General features: G+C 38.0%; 2 protein-coding genes and 1 non-coding gene across 3 annotated transcripts; all 3 read left to right on the forward strand.

The window, feature by feature from the left end:
• The first annotated feature begins 148 nt into the window (after window positions 1–148).
• On the forward strand, window positions 149–3250 carry LOC124641632 (origin recognition complex subunit 6). The gene is made up of 6 exons (XM_047179790.1): window positions 149–355; window positions 909–1035; window positions 1333–1521; window positions 1812–1867; window positions 2139–2302; window positions 2884–3250. The coding sequence occupies exons 1-6, from the start codon at window positions 282–284 to the stop codon at window positions 3138–3140; spliced, it is 867 nt and encodes a 288-aa protein (XP_047035746.1). The 5' UTR covers window positions 149–281; the 3' UTR covers window positions 3141–3250.
• On the forward strand, window positions 2696–2775 carry Trnal-uag. The gene has a single exon. It is a non-coding gene; the product is annotated as a tRNA-Leu (tRNA).
• A 152-nt stretch (window positions 3251–3402) lies between the features above and the next one.
• On the forward strand, window positions 3403–19024 carry LOC124641443 (sodium/hydrogen exchanger 10-like). The gene is made up of 23 exons (XM_047179511.1): window positions 3403–4529; window positions 5332–5494; window positions 5855–6080; window positions 6547–6703; window positions 7223–7397; window positions 7783–8018; window positions 8475–8596; window positions 9088–9214; window positions 10836–10914; window positions 11456–11555; window positions 12097–12249; window positions 12750–12853; window positions 13370–13481; window positions 14960–15135; window positions 15527–15645; window positions 16568–16712; window positions 16875–16978; window positions 17079–17226; window positions 17590–17740; window positions 18079–18152; window positions 18281–18311; window positions 18436–18543; window positions 18807–19024. The coding sequence occupies exons 1-23, from the start codon at window positions 3403–3405 to the stop codon at window positions 18812–18814; spliced, it is 3945 nt and encodes a 1314-aa protein (XP_047035467.1). The 3' UTR covers window positions 18815–19024.
• Window positions 19025–19310: the final 286 nt, after the last annotated feature.

A 19310-nucleotide genomic window follows, 5' to 3' on the forward strand; every position in this document is an offset into this window, starting at 1 on the left:
AACACAAAGAATCATAAACAATATTGTCGATATATTATTTAAACTGTGGTTACATCACTACCCTTGCCCTCCGAGAAAATTCCTCTCCCTCCTCTTTTCTCTATGCCGGAAAAGAATGAACAATTTCCATGACAGCTGATGAATGAACGAAATTCAATCAAATGTCAAAGTATCGTTCGAATGGCGCGGTTTGATTGAGGGCGAATTTTTTTGTATTATTTTAGAGATTTTCGTAAAATATATTTTCTTATTGTATATGTGAACGGAAATAAAGCAATAAAATGGCATTGAATAACAAAACTTTACATCTTATAGCGTCCAAGCTTGGACTAGGGGACGAGGAAAAAGTTTTAAAGTGAGTAAACAAACACGTTTGTTGTGGAGCACAAAATTACTTTCTATTTATAAAATTGTTAATACGATGATGCTATTCTTATGCTTATTGCAGACATCTACCCCACTGACCTAGGAAATACCCGTAAAATAACAATTGTTTGAAATATAGTAAACTTTCTGAACTTTATATGGTTATGTTCTTAGGTTGTTTACAATAAGTTCAATGTATGTTCCCACGGCTGACCAAACGATTATTATCATAGTTTACCGTGATAGATAACGTCTCATAATTAAGGATGCTTTACTAACCTTCTTAGTACTACATATGCCATAGCCACACAGGTTGTTTGCATACAACTTAGTCTTTGTTTATACACTTATATTTTTATTTTGTTTGTAACATTGTCTTAATCCTGCTACTAAACTGTCTGCTATCTCGCACGTACCTGGAGGATCCTAGTAAGCCTGTTATTTGCCTGATTGCAGCAGTAGTTATTTTTTCATGTGGGTGAAACCAAACTTAACAATATCCTGTGATAGTGTATTCATTATCAAACTCTATATGTTTTCAGCAAAGCAGCTGAGTATGAGCGTCTACTACAAACAAAGAGTATGGCTGGCAGCAATATGACTGACACCAGTAAAGTGGTGATATGCTTAGACTTGGCTGCGGCTATGTTGGGAGCTGATTTAGATGTTGTAAGTATACTTCACTATATTGATGAGTTTGGTTTGAAGATGTTCTAATTCTTCTTCTTATCATTTCTGGGCTTCAGGTTTATTAAAATCCAAAGGAAGGAAATATATAACCTTGTCTGGAGGAAAGGCAACCCTATTTATGGGCTTAAACTTAAATCTTTTAAAAATTAAATTCTAATTGTTGTATATCTCTGGACACACTCACCTGAGTTTAGTTGCTAATTTCGAAGCAGAGTTGTGTACTTGGTCTAAGATTTTATTACAACAATATCTACACTTCTTTTACTTACATTGCAGAAAACGGCAATCAAATACTCAGGCCTAAAGCCCTTAGCCTACAACAACACTAAGAAAGTGGTGCAGAATCTTCTAGAACTGAACAGTGATAAGCTGACGACCACCATGCTGTGTCTGACGCTGCAGTGTTCTGGCATTCAGGACCTGGCTGATAGAATACTTGAGGAGTACCAGAGACAGTCTAAGATGGTAAATGTAGTATTATAAAGCTAATTTTAAGGAGGCATTATAGATTTGGAGAGGTATTAACATGTACCATAATAAAAAAAAAAATATTGGCCTTGTCTGTGTAGACTGGCTTCTGCCAGTAGTTACTCCTGCTTCATAAAGAAACTAATTTCTGATTGTGGATTTAAAGTAGCCCATTTGTTATTATATATAAACTATATTACTGTCATGTTTCATCAAAATCCATCTCTGAACATGAATATGTAGACATTTGAAACATTTAGTCAATTGTTAATTTTACTCATTTTCAGGAAGTTGATCTGAATCTTCCTCAGTATGTTTGCATGGCTGTATATCAAGCTTGCAGGTGGGTTTTAAAACACTTTATTATCTTGATTCTCAAAAACTGGATAAGCCAAAAAGGGTTTCTTCCTAAAGCTTGAACATGTGTAACTGAAAATGGGGTTGGTTCATGAGTTTACCACCCAACAAAGATTTATTTTTGTACAGCCTTAATTTCTCTCCCACTTCAACCAAAATCACTATAAATTAGAATGTTTCTATTCCTTTAAGGTTTATGAAAAAAAGTATTCAAAAATGCTACATAGTTTATTAAAAGCAATACTATATTTTTTCAGAGTGAACAAGGTGAAAGTACCAAAGAGTAAAGTAATAGAGAAATCAAGACTGAAGCCTGCACAGTGGGCCAAACTCGATGCAGACTGGACAAAATTCATTGACCTCAACTTTGCTACTGCTAAGAAGAAACGGGGACGACCAGCTAAGGCTGTGACTGAAAATGGTAAAGACTTTTATGGCCTTACTACAAAAACTTAAACGGCTGTTTTACACCTGTCTAAAAAAATTGTGGCTCCAAAATGAACCTTATGTCAATGTCATAATTTGACATTTTTTTAGACAAGGCTTAAACTGACGTTAAAAAGTTTTTGTGGTAAGACGGTTATTGTTTACTCATTTATGCTAATTATTATAATGAGGCAAAGTTTTGTGATGTTGAAAGGGATAATCTCTGGATCTACTGAACCAATTTTTCTAACAAATAAAAAAACAGCTAAGCTATTTGAAAGTCTCTTTATTTAATTTCTTCCAATTGGACTTAATTATTTTTTAATATGTATTTAACATCAAAATTAAATAACACAGCTAATCATGTAATTCAAGGTTAGACCATGTAGGCAGCGTGGCCGAGTGGTCTAAGGCGCTGGTTTTAGGCACCAGTCCGAAAGGGCGTGGGTTCGAATCCCACCGCTGTCAGAAACCTTTTTGGTATTCATAAACATTCTTGTACTACCACCTTATCGTATCCAGTTCTCCTGAATTATAGTAAACTACCAAAAATGATGGTATTTTATATTTTTACAGTTGAACTTGAAGAAAATATGGATGTCGACGTACCGAAAGTTGACGAGCCTCTAAAAGAAGTATTAGAGCCTTATGAAGACTGGAAGAAACGGATGTTAGAAACCGCATATAAGGAACTTAAGGATTTGGAAAAAATAGAAGCCCGAAAAAGTGTGACGCCTAGGAAATCGCCTAGAAAGGCTCCTCAGAAATTTTCGCCATACAAAAGTCCTACTAAAACGAACGGAGTAAGATTGCTATTTCCTATAGATTTGTAATTCGGATTATTTATTTCTTTTTATTTTAGTTTCTGATAACAATTATGTATGTATGTAATTTTATTTTAATTTTGTAATGACATTTCAGTTTTGTATTATTAGTATTAGATTTTTTATTAAATTGATTTCGAATTTGATTTTATTTTTATTTACTATTGTATTTAGTGATAGACTAGCTTATGTAGATAGATTTTCGGACGTAAAAAAATTCTTAGATTTACCCTTGAAAAATAAATCAACAAACACTATTAGGCCATGAAAAATGTCGTTCGCAAAGATTGCAATATTTCTTTTACTGTTATATACAGTACAATGTCAGGAAAATATCGATGATTTGGATTCTACAAGTTTTCTTAAGAGTCCGGAAGATGACGTGAGTTTTAACGACCCGAAGAGGCCTTCACTGGCTTACCCCATGTCTTTGGGGTTTCTCTTCGTCTTCTCGACGTTACTAATAGGTGTGATAGTAAGATCCGTCATGCTATGGATCGGTTTGGGCATACCTTATCGAGTCATCATGTTTTCACTCGGAGGAATCGCAGGCTTCTGCGCAAATCGATTCCCGTCCATAAAACCGATCGTACACATATGTTTCATGGATGTAGACGTGCTGTTAATACTGTTCCTACCTATACTGATATTCCGGACTTCGTATAATGTGGATGCCCATTCGTTTTGGAGAAGTTTCCCTCAAATTTTGCTCGTGGGAGTCCCAGGGGCGCTGTTAACTGCTCTAATGGCCGCGTTCATGGCTTTCTACTTGATAGAAACTACATGGGATTTTTCTACTGCACTGCTTTTCGGTATCGTATGCTCACCAATTTACCCTTTAGAAGTGGTGAAACAATTGAAGTCGATGTCCAAAGGGAAGTACATAAGCGTTCTTTTGCTCGGAGAAGGGTTGCTTGGAGATGTGACCGTCATGATAGAGTTTACGGCAGTTTTTGGATACATTGCCGGCGCCATAACAGAAGCTTCGCAAATAACCTTGTTTCTAATCCGTTACGCTGGAGGGGGTATTCTGTTGGGCATAGTGATGGGAAAATTAACAGCCACATTGATATCGTTAACGTATTATGACCTGCTTTGTGCTGTCTTAATTACATTGTCTGGGGCTTACTTGACATATTTTATCGGTGAGAAGTTCCTGTATGTGTCTGGTTTACTGGGGACGGTGATTACGGGTGTTATGGTCAGCAATAAGAAGTCGATAATAGCTGGTGATGTGGAACAAGTAGTGTCGAACTTTTGGATGATTTTGGGCCATATGGCGAATACCCTGGTTTTCACCATGATAGGGGTGGTGATTTTTGAGAAGGTTAGCGACGTGATCAGTGTACGGCAGGTGTCTTTGATCTTCGTTACTTATACCACGGTTTATTGTTCGAGGTAAGTTTAAATATTTTTACCTACCTAAATTAATACTTTAAAGTAAATAGTTTGAAAGCGACTCAGGAACCCTTAAATACATTAAAAACAGTTTTAGATAGCTAATAATTAATGGAGGAAAGCTAGAGCTAAACCAGTGGTTCTTAACCTTTTTGTCATGAGGGACCATTTTACCAAAAGTTTGTCTTGCCGGGGACCACCAAATTGGTTTGCCTAAATTGAGGGTTCTTTGATAAAGAATTAAAGTTTACAAAACGCAAGTACTCTATTCTTTTGTAGGTAACTAAATGCTAAGAAAGACATACACACGCCTATGTAGTTACAAATGCGCGGGCGTAGCGAGCGCGAAATTTTTTTCGGACTTGTACGGACATAAAATGTTGCCCAAACGTACTTAATTTTTTGTTTATTGACAAATGCAAAAACGAGAGCATACAGTTCCTGAATACGCGAGCGAAGCGAGCGGGAAATTTTAATTATTTTTAAGACTCAAAACCAAAATTACGTAAAATGTAGCCCAAACATACATTTTTTTCTGTTGGACAAAGATGGATATATACGTAAGACGGATAGCAACGTCGCGAAGCGAAGCTTCGCGGACCACTTGGAATGCCTCCAGAGACCACCAGTGGTCCGCGGACCACCGGTTAAGAACCACTGAGCTAAACCTAGCTAGAGGCTACTTTATATCGGGATGCGCGAGGTAGGGCAGAAGCTAGTTAGAAAACAAAAGAACGCTGTCTGTACTATCATAAATAACTTGGGGATCTGTCCAAAACTTATTCTTTAACTTCTTCCTAAGGTTAATGGTATACGCCGCTATGACTCCTCTCCTCCGTCACATAGGCTACGGTATGACATGGCAACACTGCATGGCGTGTGTATGGGGAGGGCTAAGAGGACCTCTCTCGCTTTGCCTGGCGCTTATAGTGTTGCAAACTCCTATGGTGTCTGATGCTGGCCAGGTAAGATAAAAAAGAGGTCTTATTCTTCCTCAACACTCATATAGAGACTCAAAATCTCAACCTCAACACTCTAGAGAGTGTCCATGCTGAGTGCATCAGAGTGCTCATCGTGCTGCAGACATCATCTGATTATGAAGAAGCAAGATAAGAACAGGTAGGTAGTCGCTCCATGTAAAACAGTGGTCCCCAGACTAGAAGAGCACCCCAATGTAATTGGAAAAAAGCAAGACTGCTGAAGCTTTTCTATCTAATACTTTATTACTATCTCTTGTTACATTCTTTACCCTTGCAGATTATTAGGAACCATATAGTTAGATAGGCTAGAAATCTGAAAAAAAAATACCTTCGTTTCGTTCCCAGATCTTCATAATCCAAACAGCAGGTCTCGTCATCCTCTCTCTTTTAATAAACGCTACAAGCATGACGAGAGTGCTCAAGATCCTAGGCTTGGCAGAGATATCTCTCGCCAAGAAGGCGAACATGACGAATTGTGTCAAACGCATCATGATGACCAGAGACCGCTGTATATCCATGCTGAAGATGGACAAATTCCTCGCTGATGCTAACTGGGATTTGGTGCAAGAAGGTTCGTTATATCTAGTTATAAAATCTCGAATACGTGGAAATATCTATCATACCATAACACACCATGTTTAACTGTACTGTTAAGTTTTAGTGGAATCTTTGCTTTCTAGAGAACCTGTTACGCCCTCCTAGAAAAGTGTCTGGTTACTCATAATGACCAGACACTTTTCACCACAGACGCTTTGAAGCAAAACAAAAAAGTGTCTGGTTATTGTTAATGACCAGACACTTTTTTGTTTTGCTTCAAAGCGACGAACCCTAAAGCACGATTTTTGACACCATATAATCAAAATTCTAAATTAAAAAACCCAACAATTTCTGTAACGGTCATTTTCAGATTTGTGTTTATTTAACTATATGCAACATTAAATTACACAGGCGGAATTAACGCCACAGGCAATTCTAGGTAACGTAAAAAACTTGTTGAAATAAACAGTTTTCAATTTCAAATCCTGGTCTTCTATCAGGAACTACAATAAAACACCCGTATCAACTGCAAATGTCTGGTCGTGACGAAGACAGTGAAGATGACACGTATATGGGCTACCACTACACCACTTGCCCAGATTGTGAGAGAGAGATTCCCAATGAGCCTACCAAGAAAGAGTTTGCTGAGATGACCAGGTAAAATTGACTTTTAGGTATCTTTTGTTAAAACAGACTTTAGGTAGGTACTTACCCTTTTATATGTCCACATAGGCGATGCCATCAGCAAATGTAATGTTTTTGTAGCTTATTTTTATGATGATTCCATTTTTAAGTCCTGACAAAAAAGCATTAATCTTCAGTTCTACGTGTATCTTTGAATCATAGAATAATTTAAAAAGTATTATCAGTTTTACATTGCCCATTTATCTTGGATACTTTTTATCCGGGCTATGGTGCTAGGCTATGGGGGAGGCCTTTGCCCAGCAGTGGGACAACATAGGCTAAAAAAAGAAAAACTTTTTATGTGACTGCAGGACGTACATCATACATCAGCACTTTCTTAGAATTAAGCAAAATATTGTAAAATTATGTACAAAGGGAAGTAATAAACGATTTATTTATTTACTATTTAGGTCCCTCGAGACGAGGTTAAATAAGTACATACCACAGTAGTCTGTCAAAAGGGATATTATCAGAATAATTCTATCATCTCAGGGAAGCGAACCAACGCGTGCTCAAAGCTATGAAGATATCATTTTGGAGACAGTATGAGCACGGCAAGATCAGTAAGGATGGAGTCAGGGTGCTGGTGCAAGCAGTCGAAGTGGCTGCTGACTCTGATGTTGGTAGGGTCAGCTTGGAGCAGCTAGGGACTTTGTGGAAACCCAAGGTTAGAAGCCTTCTGTGTCTACGTTCTGGTTTGCAGAAGAGAATCATTTTTGCACGTATTGCTAAGCTTATGGTTCAGACTCTATCAAAGCGGGACGGAGAAGTTTTTAAATACCAAATAGAATTCCGATATTAGACGTCTTGTTTCGGCCAATTCCCTGAGTGAAGAAATTCTATTGGTTGCTTACAAACTTCTCCGGTCCGATTGACTTTGATGGAGGCCTTAACCATACTCTACCACTTTGAAATACTAACATAGAAAAAATGAATCTGCATCATCCCTGTGCGATGTAATTTCCAGAATATATTTTCGATTTTAATAACCTTAGTTTCAAACTAAGAATTTTCACAAATTATATACTCATACATATTTTATCTTCCAAAAGTCCCACGCGATCTGGCTCCGCCGCAAACTCGTGAACATGATGACTCCCGAAGCCGCAAACGCCCAAGTCCCTCGGCAGACATGGCGGCAACATTGCTACAGGCTAGTCACAAACGTGTGGTTCGACGGCTTCATCTACTTCATGATATTGTGCAACACTCCTGTTATACTGTGCGAGGTGCTGTTGAAAGCTCCCGTCGCTCAATCTGTTATGATTGCTATAAGGGGTCTTAATATGTAAGTAGCTTCCATTCTGTAACCATTCCCACTTTAGTACCTGCCTTTTAGCTTCTGAAGTTTCGTAGGAATCTTCAATAGGTCCATATAATGAAAAAAAATATTGACTGATTCATAAATATAATCACTTTTGACCTGCCTTGAGGTTCAAATTCGCTTAAATGGTGGCATAGTATTATATAGTAGTATATTCTAAATCAGTCATTTCCGTAACCATAAGTGAAACGTATGGCCCAATACTTCCATTTTTATGCATTAAAATATCAGGATTTTGTCATTGTTCATTGTTGCACTTACCTATAAATTGCTGCGACAGAGATACTTTTAAATCACACTTAAAGTTAAGTAACGTTTTAGTATTCCGGGTTTAGACTGATAAATAGTGTTTATTTTATTGCAAGCAGCTGATCTCCTCTTTTGAGATGACATCGAAAATAAATTGGCATATTATTTCAGGTTCTTCTTCATAGTGTATGTATTAGAAATGATAATCAAGATGTGTGCACTCGGATTTCGCGGCTACTTCAAGTCACATTGGAACAAACTAGACTTTTTCATCATTGTTATGGCTACCGGGGGTAAGACATACTTACTATAAGCTAAAGAAATAGGAATCTTCTGTATTTTCGCATTTGGGTCATATGTATCTCTTAAGCTAGTCTCGTTTAATTGGTGGTCATGGATAAGGGTAGATTGCATATGTATAACTCTTGCGATGATTTTCTTTCAAACTAACACCACATTCACACGAGACATCAGTATTGAATCCCGATCAGATTTTTGCAGAATTGAAAATCCGACAATTGTGCTATGATTAAAGTCTGCACAAATCGGATCCGGCTTAGAAATTGATGTCCCGTATAATGTAAAACGATTCATTTATGCTTTTTGCCACTTGAAACAAGATCTTGTAAAACACTGGTACTCAGCTACATCCGGTTAGACTTCAAGCCGACCCCAACATTGTTGGGAAAAAGGCTCGAGGATTGGATGGCCACTTGAAATAAGACACATTTTCGTATTCATGATAGTATCTAACTAACATATTCTTCTATCAACAATATTTCAGACTTAATTCTAGACATCATAGATGCTGTCACTCCTTGGGACAAGTGGAGCAATATGAACTCCAGTTTCATCACGGCTACTAAGCTGCTGAGGATGTTACGGTTCTTGCGATTGTGTAAATTGGCCAGGTATTATACGTTTTATTTATTTATTTAGACCATTTATGTACATAGTAGACACTTGAAAGAAGTAGAAGTAATATGAAACCTAAGTTGGGAAAAAAAACGGTGTAAAGTCTTGAGACCCTTTTTTTGATGGATGATCATCAAATGACCCCTCCCGTTCTGGGTTAGCAGTTCGAGGGAGTGTCAGACTCTTACTGACTAAAAATCCATCGTATTCCGTCGCAGGCCGTTTATGTACCAGGGCCGTGGTAACTCTTTCGAACAATCCCGCAGCCTCGGCAGGCCTTGGCTGCTGGGGTTTGCTGACGCCTCTTTGACCTCTTTTTACCTAAGATGGACAAGAAAACGGTAGTGGGGAGACGCACGAAGGGAAAACCTAACACTTCTTAACATATTCTTCATATTGATATAAGTCTTAAGTCAATGTAAAGAGGCATGAAATTTCTGCTTGGGTCTTGAGAACCATATATGGTATGCTTTGATTATATATATGTCTAGATGGAGTGTCACCATATAATCCCATCAAAGAAGTAGAGACAAAATTGTTATGCATGTGTGCGTGTAGATGTCATTTTGCACTGCGCTTTGACGTAAATAATGATACCAGCTTCTACGATTCTCCAATAAATAATCAAAAAAAATAGACTAATTAAATAAGTTTGTATACATAGTGTTATTCGGTTTAACTATAACTTTATAGAAAATTGAACCTTGCTTGGCACTGCACCTTTTGTAAGTCTTCGGCGCCTCATCTTGTCGACGGTACTCATGTCCTTGCTACGGAAGTGATCGGAACACACTACGGTATTTTTTGTTGGTGTCCACATCGCATCTCCGCGGCTTTTTTTAATGCAGTCTATCCACTGACTCCTAACAATAGGATTACTTGGAATTCTATTAAAAAATGATGTTACGTTGATGACCATAATTTACTAATCAATTAATAGTAGATAATATTTTGGAGAATCAGAAAATGTCTATCCGAGCAATAAAAATAGAAATAATACCTATTATTTTTTTGCGCAATGCTTAAAAAAATATCCTTTATACATAACATAAATACGTGAAGTTGGGAAAATGAAAAACAGAAACTGGCAACACTGATACAATATGGCGTGATTTAGTAAACATAATTACAAAAAACAAATATTTATTTTCTGGGTCAGTTACCGATGATAGGTGATGTTATTGGAACTTTTTAGCCTTCCTTTATAATTCCGGCAGACTTTAATTGCACATGTCGTCATTTTATCTCTGTTATATGTATTTTAGTTAGCGCGCGTAATACGTTTTGACAGTTAAGCGGCACGATCTGTTCTGATTGACAGGAAAGCTCCTGTCGATGAGCAGTTCATCGACATTTTTTTCCACGCTTGCGTGTACTCGACGCTACATCTAGACATATATATAATCAAAGATGGTATGGTATGTCAGGCTCAATTTACAATGTCACAGAATGGAATGGAATCGACTTTACAACGTAAGTAGAATAATATTTTTCTATGTTTTACATTATTTTTTTATGCTGTGCACAATTTCGTTGCATCTGTAAGTCGCTACCGCGGCAGTGTAAATTATACCGTATAGAGCCTGTATTTCTCTTTGATTTCCTGGTTTGTTTCAGGGTGTCAGTGCCCAAAATCATGGCGTACATAGATCGAATGATAGATATACAACTGGCGTTTGGTTATGACGTGGGCAAGGTACTTGTTATCGTAAAAAATAAATATAATAATTGTTTTTGATCACTGGAATTGTCTAAAATAGTTTTTCCCCGCGGTTCGCTCCCGTTCGAACTCTTTCCTAAAAAGTATATATGTGAATCTGATGTATAAGCTGAATTACTGACAAGATCAAAACCCAGACAGTATATTTATGTAAAATAGTTACAAACATTCATACAAACTTCTGCCTCTCTCCATGTGAAGTTTCAAAATGCATCAAATTAGCACGGGAAACAATCAGATCATCAGAAAATACCTTTTTCTTATAACTAAATAATCTCCATTCTTCAAAATCTGATAACAATTATTATTGATTTCACTTGCGCGAATATTAGACATTGAAATAAAACTACTTTTACGGATTTTATCGCGGTTATATAAATATTATTTTATCCAGACGTTTCGGATCCTTTACAGCATCCATGGTTAAGGGCAGACTCTGAAACTGGACATGGACGCTGTAAAGGATCCTAAGCGACGGGATTAAATAATATTATTTAGACAAATATTATATTTACAGGGTTTCGTGACTGGCACTCAAGAAGTATGCAGTCTCTTGCCTCAGTTAGTGGACAATAAGCAGATACAAGAAAATCTTACCACTAAATTGGACAACGATAGTTAAGTGCAACTTTTATTTGTATAGTCCTCGTAAAAGCAGTATTAAATGCACCTGGTAACAGAGTTTAACAAGGTTTTAAATTACAAATCTGTTTGGAGTAAATTACACCAAACTAATGGATGGATTTCGATGAAATTTGGTAGTGATATAGCTTAGTTATATAACAGATTAACATATAGACTAGCGGATGAAATCGCAGACGGAAGCTTCATCATCATCATCATCATCATCATCATCAGCCTATCGCAGTCTACTGCTGGACATAGGCCTCTCCAAGACGGAAGCTTAACCAGAATATTTCTCTTACACTCACATCTTGAAGACTTGTAAGCGTGAGTGTCAGAAATCATCTTTTCAGACAGTTTTGTTTTGTCCTTCTAGTAGATTAATTATAGTTATTATATCAGTGACCAGTCAAGCTCGTTTCGTCCTCACAGACTATCAGTGACCAGATAATCTTATTTTTTCCTCCCCATACAGTATCAGTCACCAAACAGTTTTCTTTCATCACTCTCGTAGATATGCCAGTGACCAGACAGTTTCATTTCCTCCTAACAGATTATCAGTGACCAGACAGTTAGGTTTGCTACAACGCGATCGACCCTGGACGGCGATTACAGTGAAGACCAGACAGGCCACTACTTCCACACTCAACATCATGATCTTGGATGCCATGCAGCTTAAAGAGGAAGGTAAGTAGAAAGGTAGACTTGAGAAGACTGCATGGGCTGTGCATTTTAACCCATTTCGGCTTCACAGATAATTTTTGACAACCAACAAGAATACTTAATTTCGAATGTTATTTTGTCTGTTTCACTGATTGATTGCCTGAAAGAGGACATGAAGCAGAAGGGAGTGGATGTAAGTATGATATCTGACAGAGAGGAATGGAAGAATAAGACATGTTGCACCAACCCCAAATGACTTGGGAACAGGGCAGGAAGATGATGATGATTTTGTCTGTTTCACTGACACGGTAAAAGATTTTAGCCGATTGGATATACTGCCGATAAATATAACTCAAGACAGGATATTTTATTTAGCTTTTGGGATATCCTTCCCAATGGGATATTGAGATATTGGGGGAAGGATCTACCTCGAAACGCGGGTCAAATCGCGTGATAAAGCTAGTCTAGTTTCTAAGTGTTAAGTGTTTTATTTTAAGACTTTTTTCATGGATTTTCTCCATAAGGTTTCCTGGATGAAATGGAATACAAGTTACTGCTGAATGCGATACAGTCGAAGATCCAACTGTGTCGACACAAAGGTAGCCTCGTTGCACCGTCTTCTCCTGAGGCAAGTTTAGAGGCATTTTAATCAAAAACATCTAGGTTTCGAAAGTTAAATCGGTTTCGGGTAAAAACTTGACACTCAGGTGTATATCTGATACCATTATTCAACAGTGAAAGTTTAGAGCTGACCTGATGATGGAGACCAGAGAAGGTCGAGGAAACTTGACAACTGAATGTGTAAACTACCTCGCGTTTGGGCTTATATATATCATTCGTATTAATGAAAACTTTCTAGTTATGCGGATAGTAAAAAAAAAACTGACTTTCAAAAACGCAAAAAATCTAATTTTTGGTGCATCGGCCTAGAAGTCGGTGCCGAAATAAACTTAGGTACATCCATTAGACACTGACTTCTAGGCCGATGCGCCTAAGAATAGTTTTTTTTTGCTTTTCAGTGTTTTTGGGATTCGGTTTAATTTTTACCGGTAGCGATATTAACACCTAATTTAACAAAGAGGTGAGCTAATATAAATATCAACTAGTCAAAATCTATCAGAATGAGTGTCATTGTAAATTCCAGACGCAATTGCGCGCCGTGTCGTGGCTGCAAGGCAACGAGAGGATAGCTGACTTCTTCCTCGAGAACTCAGAGATATTGAATTTTAATATCAACGATATTTTGATATCCAGAGGTAATTTTAAGGAACTTAACTTAAGTCTTGGGGAGGTAAATACAATGGTCCGTTTGGAGATACATAAATTAATTTGCAATAAAGTCGGTATAGGTTTACACAGAGAGGTGAAGGAAAACATCTTGAGGAAACCTGGACTATAAAGTCTGAAATCACCAACCCGCATTGAGCAAGCGTGGTGATTAATGCTCAATCCTTCTCCGTATGAGAGGAGGCCTGTGTGCAGCAGTGGGACGATAAAAAGGCTGTAACAGAACAGAACAGTTTGGAGATATAGGAATTAATTTGCAAGAAAGTCGGTATAGGCTTACATAAATCGAGTATTTGTTACAATTATAATTTTCTTCATCTTTTCACTTTACGGGTCACATAGGTCGATCTATCTAGACACACGGCAGTGTGTCCGCCAAGTTCGAGCAAAAAAAGCGACACACCGGCCGTGGGTTATATTACACGAACCATTTCGGGCCAAATTCGACCCCCCCTATAACTCAAAATCTATTTTATTTACACATATCAAATTTCTAGTATCTGTTGAGACCCCCTCACTTATCTAAAATACAAAATTTCATTAATATACCTATTGTAGGTCTTGAGATATTGACGTCAGAAAATCGCTATTTTTACTAATACACTCACTGACTGACTCACTCACTCATCAAAAACCTAGACCACTTCCAATGGTCGTATTGACTTGAAATTTGGCATGGAGGTAGGTCTTTATGTCAAGGTAAAGGAAAAAATCTGAAAATGGCCAAGTGTGAGTCGGTTTCAAAATAATGGAGGGTTTATACCCCTAAGGAACTAAAACGAACTAAATTTATCTATATTTATACAATATATCTTCGAATGGTCGTACCGATCTGAAATTCGTTACAAAGGTTTGTATTTAGTCAAAGTAAAGTAAAAATCTGAAAACGGCCAAGTGTGAGTCACTTTCGAAAATAACGAATGTGTAACTTTGATCCACGAACATAATATATGATAACATGTCATGTCAGTCAGTTGGTAAATCTAGTCCATTTAGTTATTCTAGTTCATTTCATTGTAAGAAGCATAGTCCATATTCAAAAATCTGAAAGATAGTATAAATGAGACATTTTCTTAACTAACTCAATCATAAGAAAAAAATAAAATAAACAACCTTACAAAAATAAATGAAAACCCACCCAAAACAAAAATGTGAAAGACTGCCAAGTTCGATAATATGGGAATGCTTCGCCTATAAAAGAAGTGAGATCTGAATAAGTACCAAGTTCCATACACATACCTCAGTTAAAAATAGTTACTTTTTAATGATGTTACTTTGTTCCGTCGTGGGCCTTTTATGTGGCAGGGCCGCGGTATCTCTTTCGAACAACCCGCAGCCCCGGCAGTGTTTTCTGTTGACCTAAATCTGTAAATCCTCTGAATTGAGACCCCGAAATTAAACCAAAAAAAATCTTAGTACCTATCAATAAAACAAGTCCTATTTACAGGAGACGAGCCAAAAGGCATGTATATCCTAGTATCAGGGTTATTAGAAGCAACATATACTCCACCAGACGAGGAGTTCGATGAAGCCATACCGAACTACGAGTTCCTTACAGACCTCAAGTTTGGGGATCCAAGCCAGGATTATATTGTGTCTGGGAACGCTGTGGGAGTGTTAGGGGTAAGTAGGAATAATTTAGCATTTATTTTCAGGAAATATTTGTGGTGTGGATTTTCATAAACTATCTTTAGTTGATTTGCGATTAGAGATTTAATTTTGGCTTCAGCTCCATATAAATTAGGCCTGGAACACGTAGCATGGACAGGCCTACCACTAGTTGGATGGACGATCTGGCCAAAGTTGCTAGGAAGAAGTGAGGGTTAAGAAGAACTAACTGATTAAAAAACCACCATGTTCCTTCTAACCCAACCCAACCTAAACCCTTTATGTACCAGGGCCGCGATAACTCTTTCGAACAATCCCGCTGGCAACAGGCAGTCGAGATTTATAAATGCAACTGTGGATCAATAAAGTCTAAAATTTATTAACTGAGTACCTACTGAAATCGCAGGTGCTAACAAATCGTCCATACAGCTATACGGTCCGCTGTGACTCGGCGGTGCAAGCGTACTACATCACTCTGCCCGTCATCAAGGAGGCTTTCAATCTTGCGCCGCATCCTATCATGGGGTAAGTTTGGTTAACCTGTAGTAACTAGCCATTTATAGCTAGCCCTTTGTGCCGATTTTTCAATTATTATTTTGCTTTTGTATATTTTTTTATTCACCAGATAAAAGTGATGATTGAGAAATCGGCCCTTTTTCGTAGCGTAGCTTCCCAACTATAAAAGAAAATTTAGCACGTACATAGGTAAAGCCGGCGTCCCCGAATGCTTCTCAGTAGCAGTCGTTGTTACAATTCAACGTCAGAGGCCGTCAGGTGGATTTGAGGAAACAATGACGCTAGGGCTTTTTAGGTGATTAAACGAACACCTTACTCGATAAGAAGAAGATTGTACTCAAAATACTAACTTAAAATGGCTCAAATGACCTTCTTCAATTGTGTTTACTCATCAAATACTACACTTAGCATCCCAAAAGTCATCCACATAGAATAGATGAAACGTCCATTCTTTGTATTGTATTGTAGTTTAGAAGCTTCCATGTGGCGAGAGATAGGCATCAAGCTGAGTATGATGGTGCTGCCCACCGTGCCCTCGTACCATGGCTGGCCGGCGGAACGACTCAGCATGAGGCTTGAACATGCCTTCGTGTTCTTGTATAGAAAATACTTATGTCACGTAGTCATATTTACTCGAGTGATACAAGTTAACTGATTATTAGAAAATCGTCTCTTATTCGGATAAAGTATAGCCCATGTTACTGGATCGTGCAGCTTCCCCGTTGTGATAGAAATAGTATGGTAGGCAAAGCCGGCGTCCCCGAAAGCTACACAGTAGCGGATTTGAAAAAACTGATAAGAAGATTGAGCTCAAAAAAGTTAATTGAAGTGGTCCAAATGACCTTCTTCGAGGGGGTTTAATGCTTCAAAGAATATCTTAGTATCCCAAAAGTCATCCATATAGATGAAACGTCCATTCTTTGTATTGTAGTCTAGAAGCTTCCATGTGGCGAGAGATAGGCATCAAGCTAAGTATGATGGTGCTGCCCACCGTGCCCGCGTACCACGGCTGGCCGGTGGAACGACTCAGCATGAGGCTTGAACATGCCTTTGTGCCTTGTCTTAAGGCTTTTAAGGTAACATTTTGAACATGAAGTCTTCTAGAACGTTACTATCTACAGTTTAAATATATTTCAATCAATCATTCGAGAATACTTATTGCTTTCATTTTAAAAAATCTGGTGATGCTCCAAACGTAATTCTTAACTTAATGTCATCAAGAATTTCTTTCTCGATAGGTGTTCGTAGTAAACGAATTGATGGAAGATATCGTGTTGCTAGATGGAATCTGTCAGGATATGGCTACTAGGGAAGTGTTCCAGCCACCTGCTTATATACCTAGGTACGAATACCTATACGTCGCTATCTATGTACATTAATTTATTTATTTATCATGTCTAATTTTCTTTAGCCTGGTCTTAAAGTTAAGCTTTAACTCACAGAACCGCCCACCGGCTGATCTTCCCGAAGTCGTCACAGCTAATGGTGACCAGTAGCTGTCCCGAGACGAAGCTGCTGATCGTCCCCGCCAAGGACTCTGACGAGCTCGACATCATGGAGGACGAAGTGGACGACCTGCAGTGTGAACTGGTCAGTACCTTACATAGTGAACAGCGCAGTGGCTAATCTTCCCGAAGTCGTCACAGCTAATGGTGACCAGTAGCTGTCCCGAGACGAAGCTGCTGATCGTCCCCGCCAATGACTCCGACGAGCACGACATCATGGAGGACGAAGTGGACGACCTGCAGTGTGAACTGGTACATAATTGTTAACCTTCAAAAGAAAAAATACTTTTAAAATTACCCAGTCTTCTATTTCTTGCTCTGTTTTCCCAAATTTATTTAGGGAAAGTGGATATTTTTGAACCTTTCTTACTTCTCCTGTAGCCCTTTTCTTGAAAGGAAGTAGACTACGTGGTCACTGGGTTTTCCTCGATACATGCTTACTACCTAGGTGTCGAACGTGTCGTCTCGCTGCCTGTACCACCGCGTGGCGCGGCGCGTGTCGGCGGAGTCCCGCGCGCCCGCCGCCCGCCGCACGCGCTCCAAGCGCCGCCGCGCCGGCAAGCGCGTCAACTACCGCGAGTCCGTCTGGGGCAAGCCGTGTCAGTACCGCTTCTCTAGCCGCCCGCCGCCACTATATAATAAACACTATATAAAACAGGAAAACATATAACCTACCTACCCGTAATTTTCAATTACAGATTACTTTAGCTTCATAAAATCTATGAGCCGTTTTTTTCTGTTTCCGGACAAGATACGGCCTAAGTTAGTCGAGGATAGTCTAGCTATCCAACCGTGAAAGATTTATCAAATCGGTTCGGTAGGGTCGGAGCCTTTTGGACACAAGCCGCAAACATTGTATTTTATTCAACAGGCAATCGCTTTAGACACTAGGCCACCAACCATAGGTTACTGATCAATAATATAATTACTATTGTAGCATCTCAGATAATGGGCGGCACGAGCGAAAGAGAGATGGGTTCGAAGTTCTTCAGGCCAAGTATCACTGAAATTGTAAGTGCCTTTTTAACTTATCGATACATTAAAATCGAGTACAACATTATTTTACCCTGTTAGTGGCTTCGCTTTGTAATGCAGAAATAATAACCCTACATACTAATAATCTAACATTTTTATTACAGCCTGAAAAACTGGAATCTTCGAAGACAAAAGGTGATTTTGACATTCGATAAAAATGTTTCTCACCCAATTAAAGTACCTACTTGTAAATCCTAACACTATTTAAGCTTAATTTGACCTAAACAGCTTTGTAATAGAGTTCATTTTTGCTTGTTAGTGACGAAGGAGCCAGCGTCTAGCGTCCCCTTGATAGCTGAGCTTCCGCACGGTACCGCAAATTCTTCGGCGCAGAATTCTGAAGAAGAGGTAAATAATCCTTACTACCGTATGTCTGTCGAGCTTACACACTAAAACTACTAAAACGATTTAAATTAAAACTGGTAGCCTAAGCCTTTTCTCATTTAGGTAACTTTTATCTCTATATCTTGATTGGTGGATAAATAAAGCTTTTTCGATTTTTTTCGTCCGAACATGGTCTTAGTACCTAAATATATACAAGACGAAACCCCGAGATTCATCAAGCCAGCTGTTATTTGTAATTATTTTGTGTTCCTGATTCATGTAATAATACCTTCATTTATTTCACAGATATATAATACGATGCTTTCCAAACTGAAAAGAACATGATGGGCGAAGGAACGATATAGAGGAATAACTGTATTCTTTGAACGATTACAATCGACTTCTGAACAGGAAATACCCGGAAATACGTTTATTACCTACATCTACGATTTTGACTGCAATAACTTGTATGTGCTATTTATTGTTTTTATTTTTATACCGGCATAATTATATTATGAAGTATTTGTGATATTTTGATTTATGAGTTTTGTCAGTTAATATACAATCAATTTGTGTAACAAATGTTTTTATTTCTTTACATAAGATGACCTATAAGGTATATACTTAAAATCAAACAAAGTATTAATATTTGGTTTTATTTATTAACTAAATCAGTCCATCCCACAACAATATAATTTCACTGATCTTATTCCTATTCAATAATCATAAAATAGGCATGTAAAATGAATAGTAATTAGTCCGTTTTTTGGATAGCCCTAAATTTATAGACACATATTTTTTCCTAATAAA

Source organism: Helicoverpa zea, chromosome 22 (genome assembly GCF_022581195.2).
Source record: "Helicoverpa zea isolate HzStark_Cry1AcR chromosome 22, ilHelZeax1.1, whole genome shotgun sequence".
Classification (NCBI taxonomy): Eukaryota; Metazoa; Arthropoda; class Insecta; order Lepidoptera; family Noctuidae; genus Helicoverpa; species Helicoverpa zea.